At 30.4% G+C, this 21,708-nt stretch overlaps 1 protein-coding gene across 2 annotated transcripts in view; it reads right to left on the reverse strand.

Annotated features, from left to right (window-relative positions):
- LOC148230376 (inactive dipeptidyl peptidase 10) overlaps positions 1 to 21,708 on the reverse strand; it is a 248,086-nt gene that overhangs the window by 63,250 nt on the left and 163,128 nt on the right. For both annotated transcript variants that reach the window (XM_088195085.1, XM_088195084.1), the window contains 3 exons: positions 8,646 to 8,804; positions 2,173 to 2,279; positions 1,902 to 2,100 (listed from right to left, as the gene is read on the reverse strand). In XM_088195085.1, coding sequence (XP_088051211.1) covers positions 1,902 to 2,100; positions 2,173 to 2,279; positions 8,646 to 8,750 — 411 coding nt within the window. In that variant the 5' untranslated portion in view covers positions 8,751 to 8,804. The remainder of the gene's footprint in view (positions 1 to 1,901; positions 2,101 to 2,172; positions 2,280 to 8,645; positions 8,805 to 21,708) is intronic.

Here is a 21,708-nt window from a genome sequence, read left to right on the forward strand (position 1 = left end):
AAACGTATATGCGATTTTTAGCTTTTCGTTTCGAATACGTGGGTTTATTTATTAATGAATTTAAATTATCACAATTACTATGATCTTAAAAGTGTTTAACATATATTTAATATATTATATAATAAGATAATATTTATTTAATTTCTAGTTTTTACGCAACAATCAACAATGAGCAAAACATATTTTTTCTCAAAGAATATTTTTTTTATATATATATAAAACATCGAAAGTGTGTCTAATTTTTCAATATATAATATTTATATGCCCTTAATCAGCAAAATAAAAGAGTCGTATAAATCGTTGATTATTGACCAGAATAACTTAGGTTAAATCAAATTGGATCATATTGTTTTTCGATATATATCGTGTCTGTGAGATTGAAATTGGAAGTGAGATTATGTTTATCTTGATTTTCCTTATCAATAATAAATAATTAAAATTGAGCTAAGTCGTACATATAAGGTATTAAAAATTCAATGATAATATTCTACTTCAGCTCATAAAGAATATGGATGCAACAAAAATATCGATCTCTTTGGTCTATCTTCTATTTGATCCAATCTACGAATTAAAAAATCCTTTGTAATCGGAACCTAAAAAATAAATTAATACCCTTGGCTATCAACGAAGTTTTCATTTAATTAAGCTCAAGCCCTATGTCATTTTTCATAACTTACTATATACTACTTTTTTTGAGTCTAGCGGGACCGTCGAAACTATTTTTTTTATTTCGTGTCCCTTTTAAAATGTAACACTCAGTGATAATAATAATCATGGTTTTACAATTTGCCAATTTGTTTCATAAATAAAATTTGACAATAACCTGTATTATTAAAGTATCTACTCATTATAAAAATCTGTGTTTACTAAAGCATTGTAATTGCTCTTATAATACTGATGCTTTGGTAACATATATAATGTAATTGTTTATATGTTTATAAGAAGCTTGTAAAATATGCCCTTTTGCGTATTATTAATTAATAGAATTCACTATCACCGCTAATTACAAAGGTGCAGAAAAAATGACCCTATAAGAAATGACCGCTATTTTTGTAAATGGCAACTAATGTCATCTGGGTCTTAAAATGTATGTTACAGAATATAAAAATATTTATTACTCTTTACAAATATTACATATTTGCTTTATTATTTTTGTGCATGTGTTCCTAACGCAACGTGTATTTTTACCAAAATCAAAAAGCTTATGGGCTAATTAAATGGAGTCGAGTAAGAGCTGGAAGATATATGCAGAAAAATACCAACAATACAAATAGTATTTTTTAAACATTCTCTACAGCAATGATGTAAATAAATTATTGGTGACTAAAATTTAATTAATCTGCCAAAAAATAAATAATATAAAGACTTTCTACAAGCTCTCATTAGAAACATTGTACACATAAAAATCTCAATATAAATTTCATAATATCTAAAGAAAGCAAATACACTATATATTAATTCAGTACAGAAATATAAATGCTTTGACACTAGTAAAAACATATCCAGGTGTAGATATATATTTTATTTAATCATAATTCTTTAGTAGCTTATATTAAGGTTTGACTTTTTGACTTATTGCTTTTATACAAAACTACGTTTAATTTCAGAATTAAGAATGTTTTCATATTTACAAACCGTAAATTTGAAACTAATTACACATATTTTCATTAAAAAAATAATTTGTATACATACGTAAATATATAAATAACTTTCCCCAATTCATAAAAAAATATATAAACAACAGAGCAACCGTTTCAAGATATCATATAGAAAAAAAATAGGATATGTTATAATAAATATAAATGCATTTTTTGCGCCAGTTTGTATTCCTTTTTTTAAAAATCAAAAGTCGTGTAATTGCAACTTTGTATTATGGTTAAAGCTATTATTTTAATTCTTACCAGTGTGTGATTGGTGACAAGGGTGGTGATGGTGTTGTTGGCCGTGTCTAACACGGCCAGTCCACCATCGTCCGCCTGGAAGACGAAGTGGGTCGGGTTGACCCAGGCCGGGGGCATCTGCTGAGGGGAGAGTTCCCCGCGAAGGAACTCCTCCAGCCGCATACGCCTCCCCGACCAGTACAGCAACTCATCCACATACCTGAAAATGTTACTTTATTACTAGAGGAGCATAATAAAGCAATTGTAAAGCGAACAATGAATGGCGACTCACCCAAGTAAATAGATTGCTGTAACAATTCCTGCAATCACCATTCCAATTACCATCAACGAAAATATGATGCTCCTCCAGTTGTGTCCATCGCCTGGATAAACTAGGTCCTGTAAAAAAACAGTGATTTTAGATATACAGTGTAACCATCGAAAACATGTAAATGTATTACTGTCTTTATTAATAATACACTTCCACAATATTACAATATTCCGGGTGCGGAGAGCGAAGGGTTTACTGAATATATATAGACTAACTGAAGTTGTGATTGGTATTTTTTTCTTTGTAATTATTTTTCGAAAAGTTATTAAATAACTATTTTTTAATATATTTTTTTACATATCTAAACTATAATATGCTATTCGCGATTTTATCTACCACTTTACAAATATTTTGATTGGGTATAACAAAATACGTACTTGGGTATATTTTTTCTTAAATGTTCGAATTTTCTGTAGCTGAGTTACAAAAAAATTGTGACAATTGCTGGAGCATCACAACGGAAATATAGAAATAAAGTAAGTGTAAATCGTGATGAATCAGTGCGGTCCGTGCATGCGGTAGATGCGGCGCATGCCTTGGGATTGTAAAACGATTCTAAAAATTAAATATTTTCATCATTTATTCAGTTTTTTAATTGACGTTATTATGAAACGTAATCGCTCAGAAAATCGGCTACAGACAACCATCCCGAGGGAGCGGCTAAAGCCGACTGCAGCGCGGGCAGGATGGCTACCCAGCTGTCTTGCGCATTCGACACGCGTGCGTCGTGAATTGCTTATTGGGAATTGAATTGGTCGCGCATGCGCACTAGAACTTTTTCCGTTACTCGTGCTCTTGTTTTCTGTCACCAGTCATCAACCGTTCGCATTATAAAATTCCCTATCGAGCTCGACGGTTTACCGTTACATTCTAATTAGAATCCACTACTATTTGCCTCTCAGCCATACACCGTGGGGGTGTTACCCTGCGCTTCTAAAGAAATATTCACTATTTTATTTTTATTATATAATAATGCTCTTTTTTTAAAATAAATACAAATATTTTATTGCTTTTGGAAACAACAATAGTAGGAAATTACTTTCGTTCGTATTTCGGCAGCAATAAACCTGTCATGGTCATGGCTTTTGAGTATATGAATATATGTGTATATATATTTATTAAAATTTTTATGCTTAAATAAATATAATAATTATATAAATAAATATAATAATTATATTTATTTAAAAGATCGTTGAAATTCTGCGCAAAATTAAAAAAATCAGATACATTAGTAGCAAAAATATGGAAAGAAGTTAATGGTATTGTAGGTTAATTAAATTTATTCATTTAACAACCCAGAACTGACACCGATCCCCTAGAAATAAAAGTGGGAAGGGTGAAACAAGCAACGAAGAAAGAGATAAAGCATGCTATTTCGTGTAACGGTACTTGGTCCAGACGACATGGGAATGTTATGAAGCCAACCGTTCATGCGGTTGACATTTTGAATTCGGCCTTCATGTCTCGCAGTGGGAGCTGCCGGCTTCCTTTACCAATAACTTTTGACACAAACTGCCTTCTGCAGCGCGCTACCACAACACACATCTCTACCCAGAGAGATAAAGACAGCGGAGCACTACCACCCCACTGCCTTTACCCATAACCAGTACATTCCTTTCTCCATCTCCAACAAAAGATTGTGATACCGGGAGACTATCAGCAGCTCCGGACCGGAACACCGGCCGAAGCCGTCCACCGGGACGACCCCACCCGAGACGTGGAAGTGGACCATCGGCTTGTCCAATTGGAAGCGGTTGTGCTCAGTGCTAGGGTTGCAAAAGAGTCGATAGGTAAGGGCTTATACACAGCCTGAGGATGCGGGTGGGAGCACCCGGGAACCCGTCGTTCCCTTACCAATAACCGGGCAGGTGTGAAATCTCTCATACAATCGTAAATTTAAGGAATACGAAAAGAATTTTATAAAACCGCTTTTTATATCACTTCAGCGCTCGTATGGATTTTTTTTTCAATTTTATGAGGTTGAAAAGTAAACTTATTTATATATTAATTGATTTGAATAAATTGAATACTACCGTTAAAATTAATTTTAATTCATTTTTAATAATCACACTATAAATGCAATAATGTGATTATCAAAAATGAATTAAAATATATTTTAACGGAAGTATTCAATTTAATCAAATTAATTTTTACCATACCGGTGAGAAGTGATTCTGTATCAAAGATCATTTTCTATAATGAAAATAATAAATAATCAAAGTGAGAATAGATTGTCAGCTCTTGCATTAATATCCATGGAAAAAAAAACTTTTTGACAAATTATTATATGATGAGGTTCTTGATGACTTTTGTAAGAAGGAGTTTGTAAGAAGATTTAGTGTTTATATAATTAAGACCGTTTATTCAACTGAACTCGACAAATAAAAGTATTATATTATTTAGGGAAAACTAGTGAACATTTATGTAACATCACTGCTTATTGTATATATATGTATAATATATACTACACACATAATAAACATTCATTTCACATAATAAAAAAATACTGTCTGCATGGCTATAAATTACCCATCTAACGTTGTATATAATACACATAAAAAATACATAGTTATCTCTGCGTAGGGCGGGAAAAATGAGGCGACGCGATGCAGGATAAGTGGGGAGGAAATGAAATATTCACAAAGTTTTTTTTTTGTTACTTTGGCAGTATCTGGCTGAGAAATAATGAACGAAACTTCGCTACCGAATATAAATTCGTATAATTTATATAGGACGCGCATACATTCGAACGAAATTAATGCTACCGTTCCTCGTTGTTGATTTTGCCGTATAGTAGGCGAGATATCAGAATACATGGACTGGAAAGAATTCGATACGAGTACAGTGCTTTCATTAAGTCGTGCCGAAGAAAGCTCAAGTAATAAAGCTGATTATTATTATCGTCGAGTTACTTATTTGCTACATGTGTATTACGTTTGTTTATGTTCGAGGATAGATTTTGTGACGACTGTTTGAAGTTTTTAGTACAGCCATAAATTATGATGAGTTTATAAATTGATGTTTATCGAATATATTTTTAGTAACCGTTAAAATAATATTTAAAGTGTAGCGGTTAATTTAATGAGCGAACATTACTTTGAAACGAGCGGAACATCGTTGCAATAAAAATTAACGTGCAGTCATAACTTCGAGGACTGCTACATATTTTTTATATTCATTTATATTAAATTTCTACATATATATATATAAACTTATATATAGTAGCAATATAAATTACATACAGAAAATGTGCTCAATTCTGCCATAATGAATGGTCAAATTACTAAAGGCATTAAATACATAATGATCCTGTAATTTTAAACTGAAAGTACGTAACTATTGAAATTGCACCACTCAAAAAGTTATGTTTTGTGACTATTATGACATCATGTATTATTTATATATCATCTATTTTTCAATATATAAGCTCTTTTTAGATATATAAAAAATTTCACTACTTAAAAACAAAACATAGTAGGTTGAAACATTATTTTATGATTAAGCTCTGTATAAAGTAATACTTGGCTTTTCTATAAACCGTTTATTTCAATAATACAAGTAATATTTATTTACAAACATAGCAATTATATGTATATATGTAATATATATGTTACAAATTTTAAAACATTATTTATAAAAAATATAAAAATATAAAATTTACCGTTACTGGCTATAATTAAAGGAAAAAACTAAAATACCTTTCAAAAAATAAAAATATGGGAGAAAAAACGCAATAATTTAAATGCTAATTTGGGATAATTTAATTAAAGATCTCGAAACATTCTATCGTAGTCACCGATACACGAGATTAGTGGGTTAAGGTGATTTTGCGAAATATGTTAATATTTATAATATTTTTTTATACGAAAATTACAATACTCTTTAATCGTAGGCTAATATACATTTTTTTAAATTACTATAAAAAGGTGTTATATATATATTTTTCATATATAGCTTTATTTTAAATGACTTGTAGTTATGAATAAAATTACTGCTGTTACTACACATTAAGCCATCAAGCATGAATGATTTCAGTCGTGATTCGAGTACTTTTTGTGTTACGCCCATATTTGGAAGTTTTGGAAGGCTCGAAGTCAATCGCTTTCAAGCACTCCTAGTCTTTATGCGGCTATCTAGATCTGACCGGTAATTTTATATTATATTATTCACGCATTGCTCGATGTTGCGGAAAACGTCCATGGTTAACGAACGTGCTTAAATTTCCATAACGCGTGTACGCGAGCCCTTAATCATAGTGATTAGGGCTCTAATGGACACCGGAGCATGTATCATAATGATGTTGTTAATATCTAAAACGGGTACCTTCCTTAGACCCTAACCTAACTGGGGTAGCCGTTAACAGTTTTACGGTCATCCTTTGTGATAAGCGGCCTTGATAAGTCACGAAACTCGTTACTTCGTTATTTATTAAAAAATTATATATGCATATAGTAATGGCGATTAACCTTTTAAAGTTAACGGCCGTGATGATGCGTTGAACCTTAGCTTAGTTGATAATCAAAGTCATCATTTATGTGTAAAGCTAAGAAATTAAAGAAGCACCATGCAAGTATTTTTTTGTAATAAATATTTAATGGTGTAGTGACCACGTTTGAAAGTGTCTTTGTCTCAAAACTTGCGTTAATTTAGTGTGACCAAAATGATCATCCATAACGACACAATAGCGTAAAGGATATTGGATCATACAGTCCTCGTTACAATCCAATAAATAGCACGAGTTTTGTTCTTACAGTAAATATTCTCCGTCATTGAGAGAATATTTTTTTGTTGCAAAAAACAGATATAATAAATCACTGGATTCACTAGATTTCCGTTGCAATGCAATACGACCTTGGACAATGCCCATCAAGCGAACGTCGCTTTCTAAAGGCGTATATCTATTTCGCCGATCTAAGAAACGATGACTACAGCAATTAGCTGGGTGATCACGGCATAATTGCAATCGGTCAGCAAACTTTGCAGCCTTGGAAACTTATGCCCGGACTCCGATGAGGAGAAGGCAAAAATATGCATAATGGCATAAATGCATAAATAAAATTATTTAAATGGCATAATATGCATAAATAAAATTATTAAATTAAAATATAATGGCTTAATATTTACTTTTATTTATAACTACCATATTTTAAACAAAATAAAAGCGTATAATAATATAATATATTAAAGAAAAAACAACGACCACTTTTGTTGTTCAAGTATACAAATTGTTTCATTTTAAGATTTTTTCAAATTTCATTTGAGATTGTAGAAACGAATATTAGATAAATTATTTGAATATTTATATAGTTGAAAATTGGGTGAAAAATTCGAATAATTTAATATTCGAGTGAAAACTTTAGCTAAGAGTTTTTTCCTAGTAGTTTTAGCCCATGGAGAATTGTTCTCCTTACTTAATCGGGCTTTCGCATCGAAACACTGCCCGTACGCTTCATAAGATTCCCATGTCATCTGGACGAAGTATCGTTAGACGAAAGAGCATGCTTTATCTCTTTCTTCGTTGCATGCGACACCACTCCCACTTTTATTTTTAAGGGAATGGGCGTTAGTTCTGGATTGGTAAATGAATAAATTTGATTAACCAACAATACCACTAACTTCATTTCATAATTTTACTACTTATGTATTTGTCTGATTTTTTTTAATTTTGTGCAGAATTTTAAATAAATATAATTATAATAGTCATTAATAAATTTATTCCTACTATTTTTGTTTCCAAAAGCAATAAAATATTTATATTTATTATAAGAAAAGAGCATTATTATATAATAAAAATAAAATGGTAAATATTTCTTTAGAAGCGCAGGGTAACATCCCCACGGTGTATGGCTGAGAGGCAAATAGTAGTGGATTCTAATTAGAATGTAACGGTAAACCGTCGAGCTCGATAGGGAATCTTATGATGCTGCCCGCACAGATGCTAAGCGCGACTTCCTACCTGGACTGTTAAGAGACACAGTCGCAAAGCCACTGATTGTCTCTGTACTGGAGATAAAGTTAGAAAGTGGATATATTGGATTAGAGTACAGCAAAATAATGCAGATAATTCTTTTTTTGACAAAGAAAAAATCCCAACGGTTTCCCAACCTACCTACCCAATTTATTGCAATTTCTAGTCCTCATTACAGGACTGCTAAAGGCATCCAAAAAATTGTAACTGATAAATTGTATATATATATATATATATTATATTAAAATAAAGAAGCAATATATACATAACATAATGTTTAGTATTTTGTATACCTTAGTTTGAGGACACTATCAATCTGGTTACATGCAAAGATGTGGTTTGATATAATGCGACATTTCCTGACACAAATCTTTGCATCGCCCTAAAAACGCACCCTCGTCAATCCGCCCCGTCGATGATGGTAGGTGATTTTTTAAACGTATTTTTTGTGTCTGTTTATACTGACCTCTTCCTTGCTCTTGGGGTCGCAAACCTGTAGCGTCTCGTCCGGGGGCAGCCGCCATGAGCCGCCGCCCCCGCCGGAGCGGTCCGTGCCGGTGGTGGCGTGCATGCGCCGACCCCAACGCCCGGCGCCCCGCCACCCTCACTACCCAAAGACGACACCCTGAAACAAAAAAAAACATTTTTTATTTAATTCTAACAGAGCATATAGTTAATAATTTATATTAGCTAACAGATTATCACATAATACATTAAAAAAAAAAAAATCTATCTTCAACACGTACGTTTACAAAATTTTATTTAACATTTACCATCCGTCGACTAATTATTTTTTTAATAAAATTTCAAATTGCTAATTTAATAGTCTTGCTTAGATCTTTAATATCATAGTAATTTACATTAGTATTAGTATTTTTACTTCAAAATAAAGAATAATATAAAGCAGTTGGAATTAAAAGTAAAATATATTTGACAATCAAACATCTATGTATAGAATTTTCTTTTGCGCAATAATTCAACCACAAGCAAGATTGACGATTGGCCAAGTTTAATGTGACATGATTAAGGTTCGAATTCCATCATGTGATCTATTAACTCTCGATTAGCAGTCAATCAGTTTCTTGTAATTGATTCTCTGTTTTCCCCTTATACACATTTCCCTCCATCAATAAATTTTCGATCACACCACTTAAATTAGTCTTCGGGGAGTGTTTTTCCATAGTATCTAACGAGGTGAAAAAGTGATTATAAGATGTATAAATAAACATATGTTTTGGTATCGTATTAAGATTACAAAATACCAATTATAATATTGGCAAATATGTAACACAGTTCTTAAGAAGTATGAGAAAAAAACATAAAAAAAAACTATAGTGAAACATGAGAAAAGATATACCGTAACAAGAAATGTGCCAAATGGTCATTTTTACAGAAACTAATTTATAAATAGCAATATGAATGTTTCAACTATAAAAATAATTATAATAATAATTAATAAAATTCGATTAACAATGTAAGATAACGTCCCTTTAAATACGCATTAAAGAGGCCATTGTTCGCCATAAAGACATATCGTAATGAAATCAGTTCGAGGAATAGCGGGAAGAGATATTTATTTTACAGACATTCAAAGTTGTATCCGACTCTGAGTTAACTAAGGGCTTATCCCTTTTAGCGTTTGACCCAAGCGATGCGGACTTTGTGGGGTCTTCATTTATCTTGATTTTCTATCGGTATTCAAGAGAGCCGGCCAGTTGACAACAATATATTACAAGGAGTAATGATTAAGATGGTGTTCTCTAACTATTAATGGTGATATATAACGCGAAACTTTGCCCACCGCCGCCATTCGTTCCGATAAAAGCGAATGCGGCAAAGATTTGGCGAAAGGGAAAGAAACACACACATATTAACAAGTATATCCGTATATCAAATTGGAGATGTGTATGTGTGTCTATTATAAACGCGAACAGCAAGAGTTTCATTTCCTGTGAGAAACTGGGTCCAATGCATTGGAAAACTTTATTATTATCATCGTTTCAATTATGAGAATGCCTTTATTTAAGTTGGATCATCAGATTAAGTATTTACATATGTATAACATTTATAATTATTATCGTGTACAATTGCCAAAAAATGTATTAACTATTTTTATTATCCCAAAAATATTACGCAGAATATTCTAACAGTAAAAACATTTCTTTACGAACACAATTCATGCTTTTATTATCATATTAAACTGCTAGATGAATACAAATAAAATTGAGCAAAACCAAATACTAATAAGTAATTGATAACACTGACAATAAATCTAAAATAAATAAAAGCTAAAAACTACTAATTTTATATAAATTCGCTCATAAATATACATGTAATTAGTAAGTATTAAATTATTAATTCGATTTATAAAAAAAAATTTTTTTTTTTATAGAATTTATAAAATGACGAGTTGTGTAGTTTCCAAATATTCGTTATTTTTAACTTTTTGTATATTGAATAGTAAACGATAAAATATTTTAATATATTCGTAAAGGTATGAATATACGAAAAATACAGTCTGAATAATGAATATAGGTTTATATATATTTTACATATTTATTTGCTTACAATAAAACGTACTTAGATATTTAATTTCACTTTAAAAAATAATAGAGCATCTAAGGTTTTAACTATTTTGGCAGCCGAAAAGACTCATTAGGGCTTTATTGTTAGCAATTGGTTAAGTTTGCAGCAACTCAACCGCAGTATGCTTAAAATATTATTACAATAAATAACATTTCATAGACTATAAATTAAAAATTATTTTTAATATTGAAAAACAGATAAAAATTTAGATATCGTTATATATCACCATTAATAGTCTTTGAAAAATTCCGCTTAGAAATTGAGTAATTTCTGAAAATTTTCCAATTAACAAATATTTTACATGTTCATACTGTTTGCTGGCAATTAGTTGTTATCTATTTGCGGATTATAAACAACATGAAGATAAGAATAAAATTTTCCCTAAACAAAATAAGTTGCAATTTGTCTGTAGATGACTACCTGCGTTATTATAATATACAGAGACCTAATAACTAATACACAGCATCTTTTTGAGTTGGTTGGTTTTTAAAAACTAAAAAAAGACAATTTATTTCCTTACACAAATAAACGAATGCTTTACGTATAGTTAGACTAATATTGTATTAAAAAACAGTCAAATATATTTATAAAACATATTATAAAAACTAATTGCTTAAGATTAAGGTTATAAATTATGTAAATACATTTACATATTACAAAACTCATTAAATTGTACAGCATTGCACAAAAATATTGCATTTTTTCCCCTCAAATTGACACTTTTATATAGCCTATTACAAACTGCTATGTTAAATTTACCGTCACTAATAGCTAAGCACACGCACAGATATGTCCAACGGACACCAAGACAGATCTGTTCGAGCTTCGGCACACACGCAAACTGTCTGAACTCGGACATCAGCTTTACGTGTCTTTAGGTAATTCTGCATTTCAACTAAACAAGCATGCCCTATCTCTACAGTACTAGAAAAATAATTAATGGCGATTGGCGTCAAAACAAAACTGCCCGAGCTCGAACCCCCAACCTCAGAGTTAATAGTCTGAGACGTTACGGACTACGCTATTCCGTCTTTAGTAGTACGCAGTAAATTCAAACTAATCACCACACATTCTGCTTACACAATCGTAATTTAAAAGAGAGGTCAAATAAACTCGCGTCGAGCAACAACAATGATAAACTATCTAGTTCAATGTCCAAGAACTCGATATAGAATGCGACATTTGGCATTGTGCTAAAAGACCGAGAGCTAGTCACCGGGATAAATCCGCGATCTTGACTCTGACCCTTTGCCATAATTGAGTTGCACGTTGTTTTGCATAACGATGGGAATAACAGGAATATTTCGACTTCCCCAGGACTAATTGCGCAATGAACAAAGGGCCGAGTTCGTGTATTACAAGAGGGGGCGACATCTGGCTGACCCGTTGGGTTTTGTGGCGATAAATTTTGCACATGCGAGACAAAAGTGGCATACATTAGCCGGAACTGCAAAGCAAAGGCCAAGTCGCATTGGAATGTCGCTTCCTATTTGTATGTACCGGCGGGGATGAGTTGCGATGCGAGATAAAGCAGTAGCTGCATATGGTAATGCAGTTTCGCAACATTGTCGTCGAGAAAATTCAATTGGTTACGGCCACTTAACTTAATTTGGATGGATTGGAAAGCATTTGGAGCGACTCACTGATTGAATTGAGATTGATGTTAAACGATAAATTTTCCTCACAAACCAGAATACATACATATGTATATATATACTATATAGATGATTTGGCTATACATTGAAAATCTTTTAAAATTGCCTTCTGATTTGTACCTATAAATAAATGACCTGTAATTCAGAAATTAATGTCATTTTTCTAATGGAAAAAATATTATGATGGTAAATTATATTTAAAGAATATAAAATATAATTTTCTTTAAAAGCATAAAATGTTCAAGACTTTGATTTAAAATATTCTGATAGTCTCCTTTTTACAGATTTTGCTATTTAATTTGTTTCCGACTATGAAGCGTTGCATCGATTATAAATTTTTCCGCATTTAATTAAACGGAGTGTCCCGATTAAGCGGAGTCGACTGTACTTATAACAAATAATTTTATAATGCAATTACTCGCATATTCAAAGTAAAATGAAATAATATGCTAAAAGTAGTGTTTCCATATTTAAAATATTATTAATAATATTTTTTTCGCTTAGAAATATATTATATATCATTTAAAAATGTATAAGAGAAATATGCTTATTTTGTCTATTTTTTAAAGCAGACACTCGATTTTTTAAAAGGTTTGCTACCCCTGCTCTAGCGTAAAGCCCGACAGAGAGCCCGCATCCGAGCGGAAACGTAACGTTCCGTAGTCGACATCTGCAGAGCCGTCATTATCGAAAAAGGCCACCTCACTCTACTCTTGAAATATTTTTATAATAAAAAAAATTCACCGACACCTTGGTTTTCCATCAGCAAGCTGAAAAAATGCCAAATTAAAAAATGCTGAATATAGGCGGCGGAAATCTCGTTTGACGAATTCGAATGTTGGCGGTTAATTGGGTTTCGCTCGCCGCCGATCCGGCCCTGGACGATTTTCACGAGCCGCTTACCGAAAACAGTTATTACGAAATGTAATTGAATACGAGCGCGCGTGGTTATGGTTTAATTCGACAAAACTCCGGTTTTTAGCAAAAGCATAAAGCATGTGACACGTAATTTTTTATGCTTTCAGCGAGATTCAGAGCTGAGTAAAAATGTTGATTGCTATCATGCTATACTGTTACGATAACTGCATTTGCTACTTGCGATAAAAATTTAATAAAGAAAATTCCATGGATTGTTGAAACTTTTTTCATTCAGGGCGAAGATTGTAAGGGCAAATTAATTTTCAAGCATGACCTACTTAGTTATAATATAACTGAACATTCTCTAATCAATCTGGAATATTGTGAACATGCTTCTGTAAAAAATACTTTAATTAAAGATTTTCCTTCCCGAGAGTAATTATTTTTTTAATCCATTTCAGATATTTTTTAATCAACTGTCTTTAAACTGATGGTTTATAATCAATAGTTAAATATATGTTGTCGATAACCAAATTTTTAAATACACAAATATATTTTTTTTACTAAAACTAATTTGTCGACGATTTGGCATTTAATAAAAGCTGACGGTTAAATGTTAAGATAAGCAATTAAAAACATTACAGACAAACATGAAAAAGTTTCAAGAAATCTAACCAAAGATTATGGATATACCATAAATTATTTATAAATTCATTTTTTAGGCAACTTAATATATAATATTTAAAATAAATAAAAATGAACACGCTCAATTTTTTTAATATAATTGATTTTTTAATACAGTATCTTAGAAGCATGTTTATTTATATGAACTACAAATTAAGCTATTTAAAAAAAATTGATAACAAAAAACTAATGATCGCATGATTTTAAAACCACTACTGCCACAAGCATAGTCATGTATGTATAAACATTACAGTCAGTACGAAAGCTATACATTTCATCATTATTATATTAGCTTTAAAGCACACGATACGGATATATGTTCGATATACTTATCATTACTCTGATTGACTGATAAATATAAAAATATAGTAATGATTTTAATTTATATAAATTTGTTCAAAATATAAACAGGAGTATATTGAACATATATCCGCATCGTGTGCTTTATAGCTAATAGTAGGGGCGTAAACCCAAACTTGCCATCTCTTTCTCAGTTATGTATAATGATGTAATAAATAACTCCCGAACTGACTGTATTAACGCAAATTGGGTAATTCAACTATTCAAATATCAAATAGAAAAAAATAAAATATTTTAATATATTCATAAATTTATGAGGAAATAAACATATAGTTTGAATAATGAATACATATCTATTAACAATAAAAAGTATCTAAGTATTTCATTTTAATTTGAAAAATGTTCTAAACTATAAATATAAAAAAATCATTTTAATTATTACTACTGCCTAAAATACTCATTGAGTTGCTGTTGTTGTGGGCTATATTGTCAGCAATGAGTTGCAGCTACTCGATATGTTAAAAAAATTAAACTTTAATAAAATTGATTTAAAAAAAAAATTAGTTATATAGAAAGCTGCAAAAAATAACTCAGAAATCGTTTTTTTATGATTTTATTGCGACTGCTTTTTTGCTGGCTTGTAACTTTGCTATGACTGTCATAAATATCTTTAAAATAAAATATAAAACGCACAACAGAAATCGCAAATTTTGTTATAGATTCACAAGTTAACTACCTGCGCTGTTGAACCATCTGTTTCTAGAGTATGTGCAATTACTATTTCTAATAATTCAAAATATGAGCAAATACTTTTATACGAAAAGTTGGAATATTATTTTATTAAAACAATTGAATATTAAAAATTAATTTATAGAATATTATATTATTTTCATCTGTCACATAACTTTTAAAAACAGAAATAATCAATAGCTTTTAGATACCTCCATTTAATTTAAAAACTTTAGTAGTCCGTTGATGTATAGTTTATTTCTCCATTAGCTTTTTGATAGTAATTACATGTATTATTATTTAACTTATCATTTTTTTAGTCCCTAAGCTCGTATTACAATCGCATATAAATCACAACGCAACAGAGAAAAAAAGATCTTATCGCTTCCGCGTCTAGATTACGCCGTGCCCAAAAAATATGCCGAACAAGGTGACACGGCTATGGGGAATAGGTCGCGTGTGCATACAGGTGTGAAAGGTCACCCGTGACGTCACGGGGCGGACTAAGGGAGATTTTCGTGAAGATATTCAAATTTAGCGGTCATTAAGCCGCAGTAAGGAATAACGGTAACGGCGAATCCGTTTGCGTACTGCAAAAAAATAAGGAAATATGCTAATGGTCCGGAATTAGTCCGGAGGTGTAAGTGCCTTCTGACTTAATTTGATGGGCTGTGCGGAATTCGAATGTCTGTCTGTTTTTTGCTTTTTGTACTTCGTTGCGTCACTGATAAGCAACATTCGCCGGAAATAAGAGGTGGAATAAAACAATGAAACAACGAAAGGTTGATTCGAAAGGGCGGGCGCTGGGGGTCGTTAATTTTTGTGGTTTTATTTTAGGCGTGACGGAAAATTGTGGCTTTAAATTAGGTTAAATTATAAAATGATTTTTAATGTGTGTTAATAAAAAATATTTAAATTAAGATCGAACATAATTTAACAGTATTGCTACTAGTTTAAACGAAGGTACAGTTATTGCGAGTTAAAATATAATCATCAAAGATGTTGAACTAAAATAAAATAAGCGAAAATAATACTATTATACAAAAACACAAAAAACACACTAGTATACAAAAAAAATTTAGATAAATTAATAGTCATTATTATTTTAATTATTACCAAACTGTAGCAAATATTAAACAAATCAGTTTTACAAGCTATTATTTTAATTTAGGCACCGTGAGAATATGACGACCGGTGCAGACCGTACGTGACAATACACAGATTAAACTAAAATATTTACAGTACATATTGGAGACCTTCTGCAAGTATTACAAACAAATAAAAATAAATGGCAGCTCGTCTTGAAAGCCAGGCCAGGAAACAGTGAAAAAAGTGAGCTTTGGACAGCACCAAAAAACCAGACTTTTGTGTGAAAAGGATGCGCAACGGTGAATGCGTTCTAATTTGCGTGAAAATATTTTAATTTACAATTAATTAAAAAGTAGCCGGCTGAAAGTTTCACTTTAAAAATGTGAACATATTTTGTGGCTGGACCCAAAAAGCGATGCAATTGTCCACCAACATCCTCGTCTGCAATTCGTTAGAGCTGTTTCGAATCAGCAATATAAAATATGCGACACTTTGTCTGCAACTGAGAGAGAGAAAGATAGGCAGACGGAAGAAGACGCTTTAAGGATTCAACCCAAAAATAACACCAAGAGACACATCAGTGGATCGTCCACAATCAACACAGCAGATCACAAACAATAATATTATAGCTTTAACTTTGACTTTTAAGAACAGCTCTTGTGACTCCATTACCTGCTAAGTTTTCATATACATATTTATGGTATCTAATATATTCTCAATTAAATAATTTGTTACTAGCTTTTTCAGCGGCTATTTTTGCTGTAAAATCACACCCCTTTAGCCTTAAAAACATAAAATATAATAAATTACAGAATTAAAGAAGCTGCCTAATCTCGTACTCGCTTAAAATATTCAACTACCGTTCCAAAAAGATTGCAGCCTGTTATATATGTCCAGTAAAAAAAGGCTAATTTAATTTTATCCTCAAAGCAAGCATTTAACCTCCCTCATAATAAATAATTAAAATAATATTTTCCTCAAATCATGTAATTAATATAGCGAGCACTAAACCCCCCACGCGCTTAAAATGTATAAAAACAAAAAAAAAGTTGTGGATTTTTTTATATCTCTTTCTTTAGTTAAGAAATTTTTGGCAATTCTTATATAATATTAAAAAAATGAGTGATACTCAAATGATTAAGGACCGTTCAAAACGTATTCAGATGACTGTCATAAAAATCAAGAAAACAGGCTAAACCAATTACACCTTCAGATTATCGCAAAAGGTCGTGGTAGAAAAACGTGGGCGAGCACTAAACCTCCCTAAATAATAACTTTCATTAAAATATTTAACAAAAGTTATTTTACGGGAATAATAACTTCTCTTAAAATAACTCATTGAGTTCGTATAAATTTAAATAAAATAGAGCCGCCGATCGAGAAGGCAGCCGCTTCCCTCTTCACGCCAACTCTGACTTAGCTCAATGTTCAATATGCTTTAAATACGATTAGATCATTTAGATACAAAAACTTCACGTACACATTAACTTTCATATATAAATTTATGTGATCTTGTCTCGCATTTTTTGCACAAAATCAATTATAAATTTAATATTTTATCTTATATCAAAATAAATACCCCTAACAGATATCGATTTTAATTAGTATAAATATATATTTTGCTAAGTAGAATTTTTGCTGCAACCATTTTTATTTTTTACCGTCATAATCATTATTATTTTTGTGCTCTATAGCAACGTCATGTGAGAGGTCCTTCAGAAAATAATTTTAAAGACTACGGTACGCAAAAAATATCCTTTCGGCGTAATTAACATTTTGAAATCCGGTACTGTTTAAACAACGAGAGAATGCGTTATTTTAAGATAATCATTCGTTTTGCAAAAACAAAATAAAACATCTAAAACTGCGAGAAAGAAAAGAATTACTGGTAAATATATGTATATGCCAGACCTTCTCTGTATAAAATTTAATTAATAATCACTTACCGCCCACTTGACTTCCGACTTGAAAATACACAAGAGTTTGAATTGGTAAGCCCTGAACTCGCGAATAGTGAAGTTTACGCCAAATTAGCACAGCGTCCGAGTACGAGCCCAGTTTTTTCACTTTGATCGAAAAATCAATAAATTCCTATGAGCAAAATAATAAATATGTATGTTGCTATGATACGATTAAATTATATATTTTTTTGTTTATTCTATATTGTCATACCTTAGCTTAACTTTGAAATTAATAAATATTTTATACAGGTAAATATAAGCAACCTTTCACTGTAAAAGGTGGCGATGTTTTAAAAATATATTTTATATTATTTTACAAAGAGTTTTCCTAATGCATGCACATTTTTAATTGAGTAAGTAACACGTTAAATGTAACGTTAAATATTATATTTTTAATTAACAACTAATTAGATATTCTTTCGTTTCATTAACGTAGAAAACGTTTGTGTTCTTGAGAGTTTCGGCAGAGTGTTTGAGTTTTAATGCAAATTACACATTTCAACGGCCAAATTGTTATACAAAAAAGAGCATATTAAAAAATATATTACGTAGTGAAATATAATGTTATTACACTCATTTTACAACATAAATAAATAAAAAAGCTCTTTCTTCCTTATTACTCTATATTATATTATATTTTATTAGTTTGTACGCCTTTCTTTTTTATGTATATATATAATTAAAGTATTTTTTCCTATTTCAATTTTAAATGCAATGGTTTCAATCATTATTTTTTTGTATTATTATAATAACAAAAATACGTAAAAGCAAACTACTGATGAACTACTATCGTAAATGTTGAAAAATCAACGAAGGATGCATAAAAGTTATAAGAAATAATTGTTAAATAATTCTTAACCATGAAATAAAATATTGTATGATATTTTAAATACTATCAATATATTCTTTATTTACAGCTAAGTAAAATTAACTATGAAAATTACCTTTGAACGTTTTTATTGAATAAATATGTTAAACTAACCAGCATATTGCTGCTAAAGCTTATAAAGTCCAACTTTTATAAATAAAAACTAATCATGTATTCACGACTTTTATTTTTGCTAGATATAAAGGTCGGAAAAATATAATATATTTACAAGGAACGCTTTGAGTTGCGAAGGTCAACATTTTCCTAAACGAGCCTCGTTTTCAAATTGTGTTCCGCCGTTTAACGCTTTTTATAACGATCTCTCATATTAACGTTTATGTTTTACGTCCACGAAAATATCGGTGCAAATATTATATTATAATTAAAGGTCCAAACCCCTTGACCCCGTTTTTGAACGAACGCGGTGGCTTTAACCTCTTAGCCAGCCGCCCTAGATCTTGGACCTTGGCCATGGTCGCATCTTTGGGACACCATTGGCACTTTCCGTCATCTCGAGGCAAAAATAGAATTTTGGCCATCGACTCTTGTCTTATTACGTGTATAAATATAATTATTAGTGTGCTTAGTTGGCTTTAGCCCAAAACGCATGGCATACGACATTTGAGGATAGCGGGTTCAAAATACCGTTAAATGTGTTAAGATCGTAAACTAAAATTGTTATTCATATAATAAAATAAGATAACATAAACAAAATAATGAATCATTTGCAACAGTATAATTTTCACTGAATCCTTCGGTTTTTACACAGAACATATGCTGTCTTATAGAATTTGTTGATCAACATTTTTATTATATTGAATATGTCAGTGAGACAAAATAACTGACTTATTAAAAATTAAAAATATTTTTTTTAATAAATTATTTAAATTACATTCAGTAACGAAAATAAATTCGCGTTTAAAGGGTTGAAAATATTTTTTGTCTTGATCATGCAAAACTGAAATCTTGCATATAAAAGTATGAGTTTATTATATTTTAAAACCCACGATAACAATCTACAATTTTATTTGACAGAAACACAGAGTTAGCTATTTAATAACAGCTATTGATAAGTAAAGGTTTTTACAACAGTTTTTTTTATTTATAATGGAAGAAGCAATGTTATTTTGTTTAAGAATTATTTTATTATATAAAAAAAGCGTTTCACCTGTAGTATCCTTCAAATGTTTTATAATTTACTTTTATTTGATTTTAAAGGGAAAATGCATTTATAAATAAACTAAATATTATTTGCCGACACGCCAAACATACAAGAAGTATACAGCGGCTCAAAAAACCTTCCTCAATTTAATTCCAAATAATAATTTTATTGCGATCATATTATAATAAATAAATACATACATTTTATTTAATATGTATTTTTTCTATATAATTTTTTGATAAATTTAATTTTAAATATACCTAAAAAAATCTATAAATGTACCTACATATATAAATATATATATACATATTCTATGTATATAAATGGAATAAAATAATTTAATTTATAATTTAATAATTTATAATTTAATTAAAAATAACACAATTTAAAATTATTTATTAAACCACAAATATTGTGTCCTAAAACTTATTTTATTGCGATCATATTGTAATAAATAAATACATACATTTTATTTAATATTTATTTTATCTACAAATTTTTTTGATAAATTTAATTTGAAATATATATGTATGTACCTACATACTTAAATACGCGTACGGTGAGATATTTTCCCTTTCATTCGCTCGCTTGCTAAGTGACGAGAGTGAGTGAAAGATAAGGGCATGCGGATCTCTCATTCACTCTCATAATTGTAGTTCATAACATATGAACAATTGGAGTGATTCCAGTGATAAAACATAGTAAGAGCAAACTATTTATAAGAGCTACAATAATTTGGAATTTGTTTCTGTATCCTGATTTATATAAAAAAAATTAAACGCAATAAACGTTTATTATAGTTTGTTTTAATTTAGGAATGACTGTTATACAATAATTTTTCTCGATTAATGCATTTTTAATCTGTGTTGTTCATTAACCTAATTTTAAGCGTTTGTTTATAATTCTTACCCAGAAGAAAAAATGTTTAATATTTATATAAATATAGTGCAACAAGAGATCGGCTTAATATATCATTTAGATTTTGCCCATTTTTTAAAGTGCCTTTAACTTTGCAGCTCGTTTTCACATTCAGCCTTTTCTATTCATCATTAAATAACTTTATCGTTTAAAGCTTACTCTTTAAAGACTCCGTTTGGTTTAGGATTTGCATAAAAGGAGGTAAAGCTTCCAGAAAATGCATTAACTCTATGGGATGTGGTTTGCCGCTAAATTTGCATTAAACGCTTGGATATGAATCGCAAAATAGAAAACGAAAAAACACTGAAAATAGTCATATATATGTATAATAAATACGACATTGAAATATATGGGTAAGTGAAAGTGAAAAAACGTAAGATAGTCGTACAATTTAGCTCTCGGAATATTCCTAACAATCGTTTATGTATAGCTATAAAGTTAAGCGATTTAGTGGGTACTGTTTAATTTATATGTTTCGCTTAAAATAACACATTATTTTGCCGAGGAAAAACGCTTTGCTACGTTTATATTATAAAAAATAAAAGCGAACAGAATTAATTGTAAGTCCCAAAACGACTTACTTTAATTATGTTTTATTCTGAATGAAAATATAAATAAAATAATACAAGTATAAATAACATTATGTAAAAACGCATTGACTCAAATTAACCTAAATCTAAACCAGAATTTTACATCGAAACATTAGTAAAAAATAGTAT

The sequence above is a fragment of the Plectrocnemia conspersa genome, unplaced genomic scaffold (genome assembly GCF_051122295.1).
Source record: "Plectrocnemia conspersa isolate PC_06_02 unplaced genomic scaffold, ASM5112229v1 ptg000010l, whole genome shotgun sequence".
Lineage (NCBI taxonomy): Eukaryota > Metazoa > Arthropoda > Insecta > Trichoptera > Polycentropodidae > Plectrocnemia > Plectrocnemia conspersa.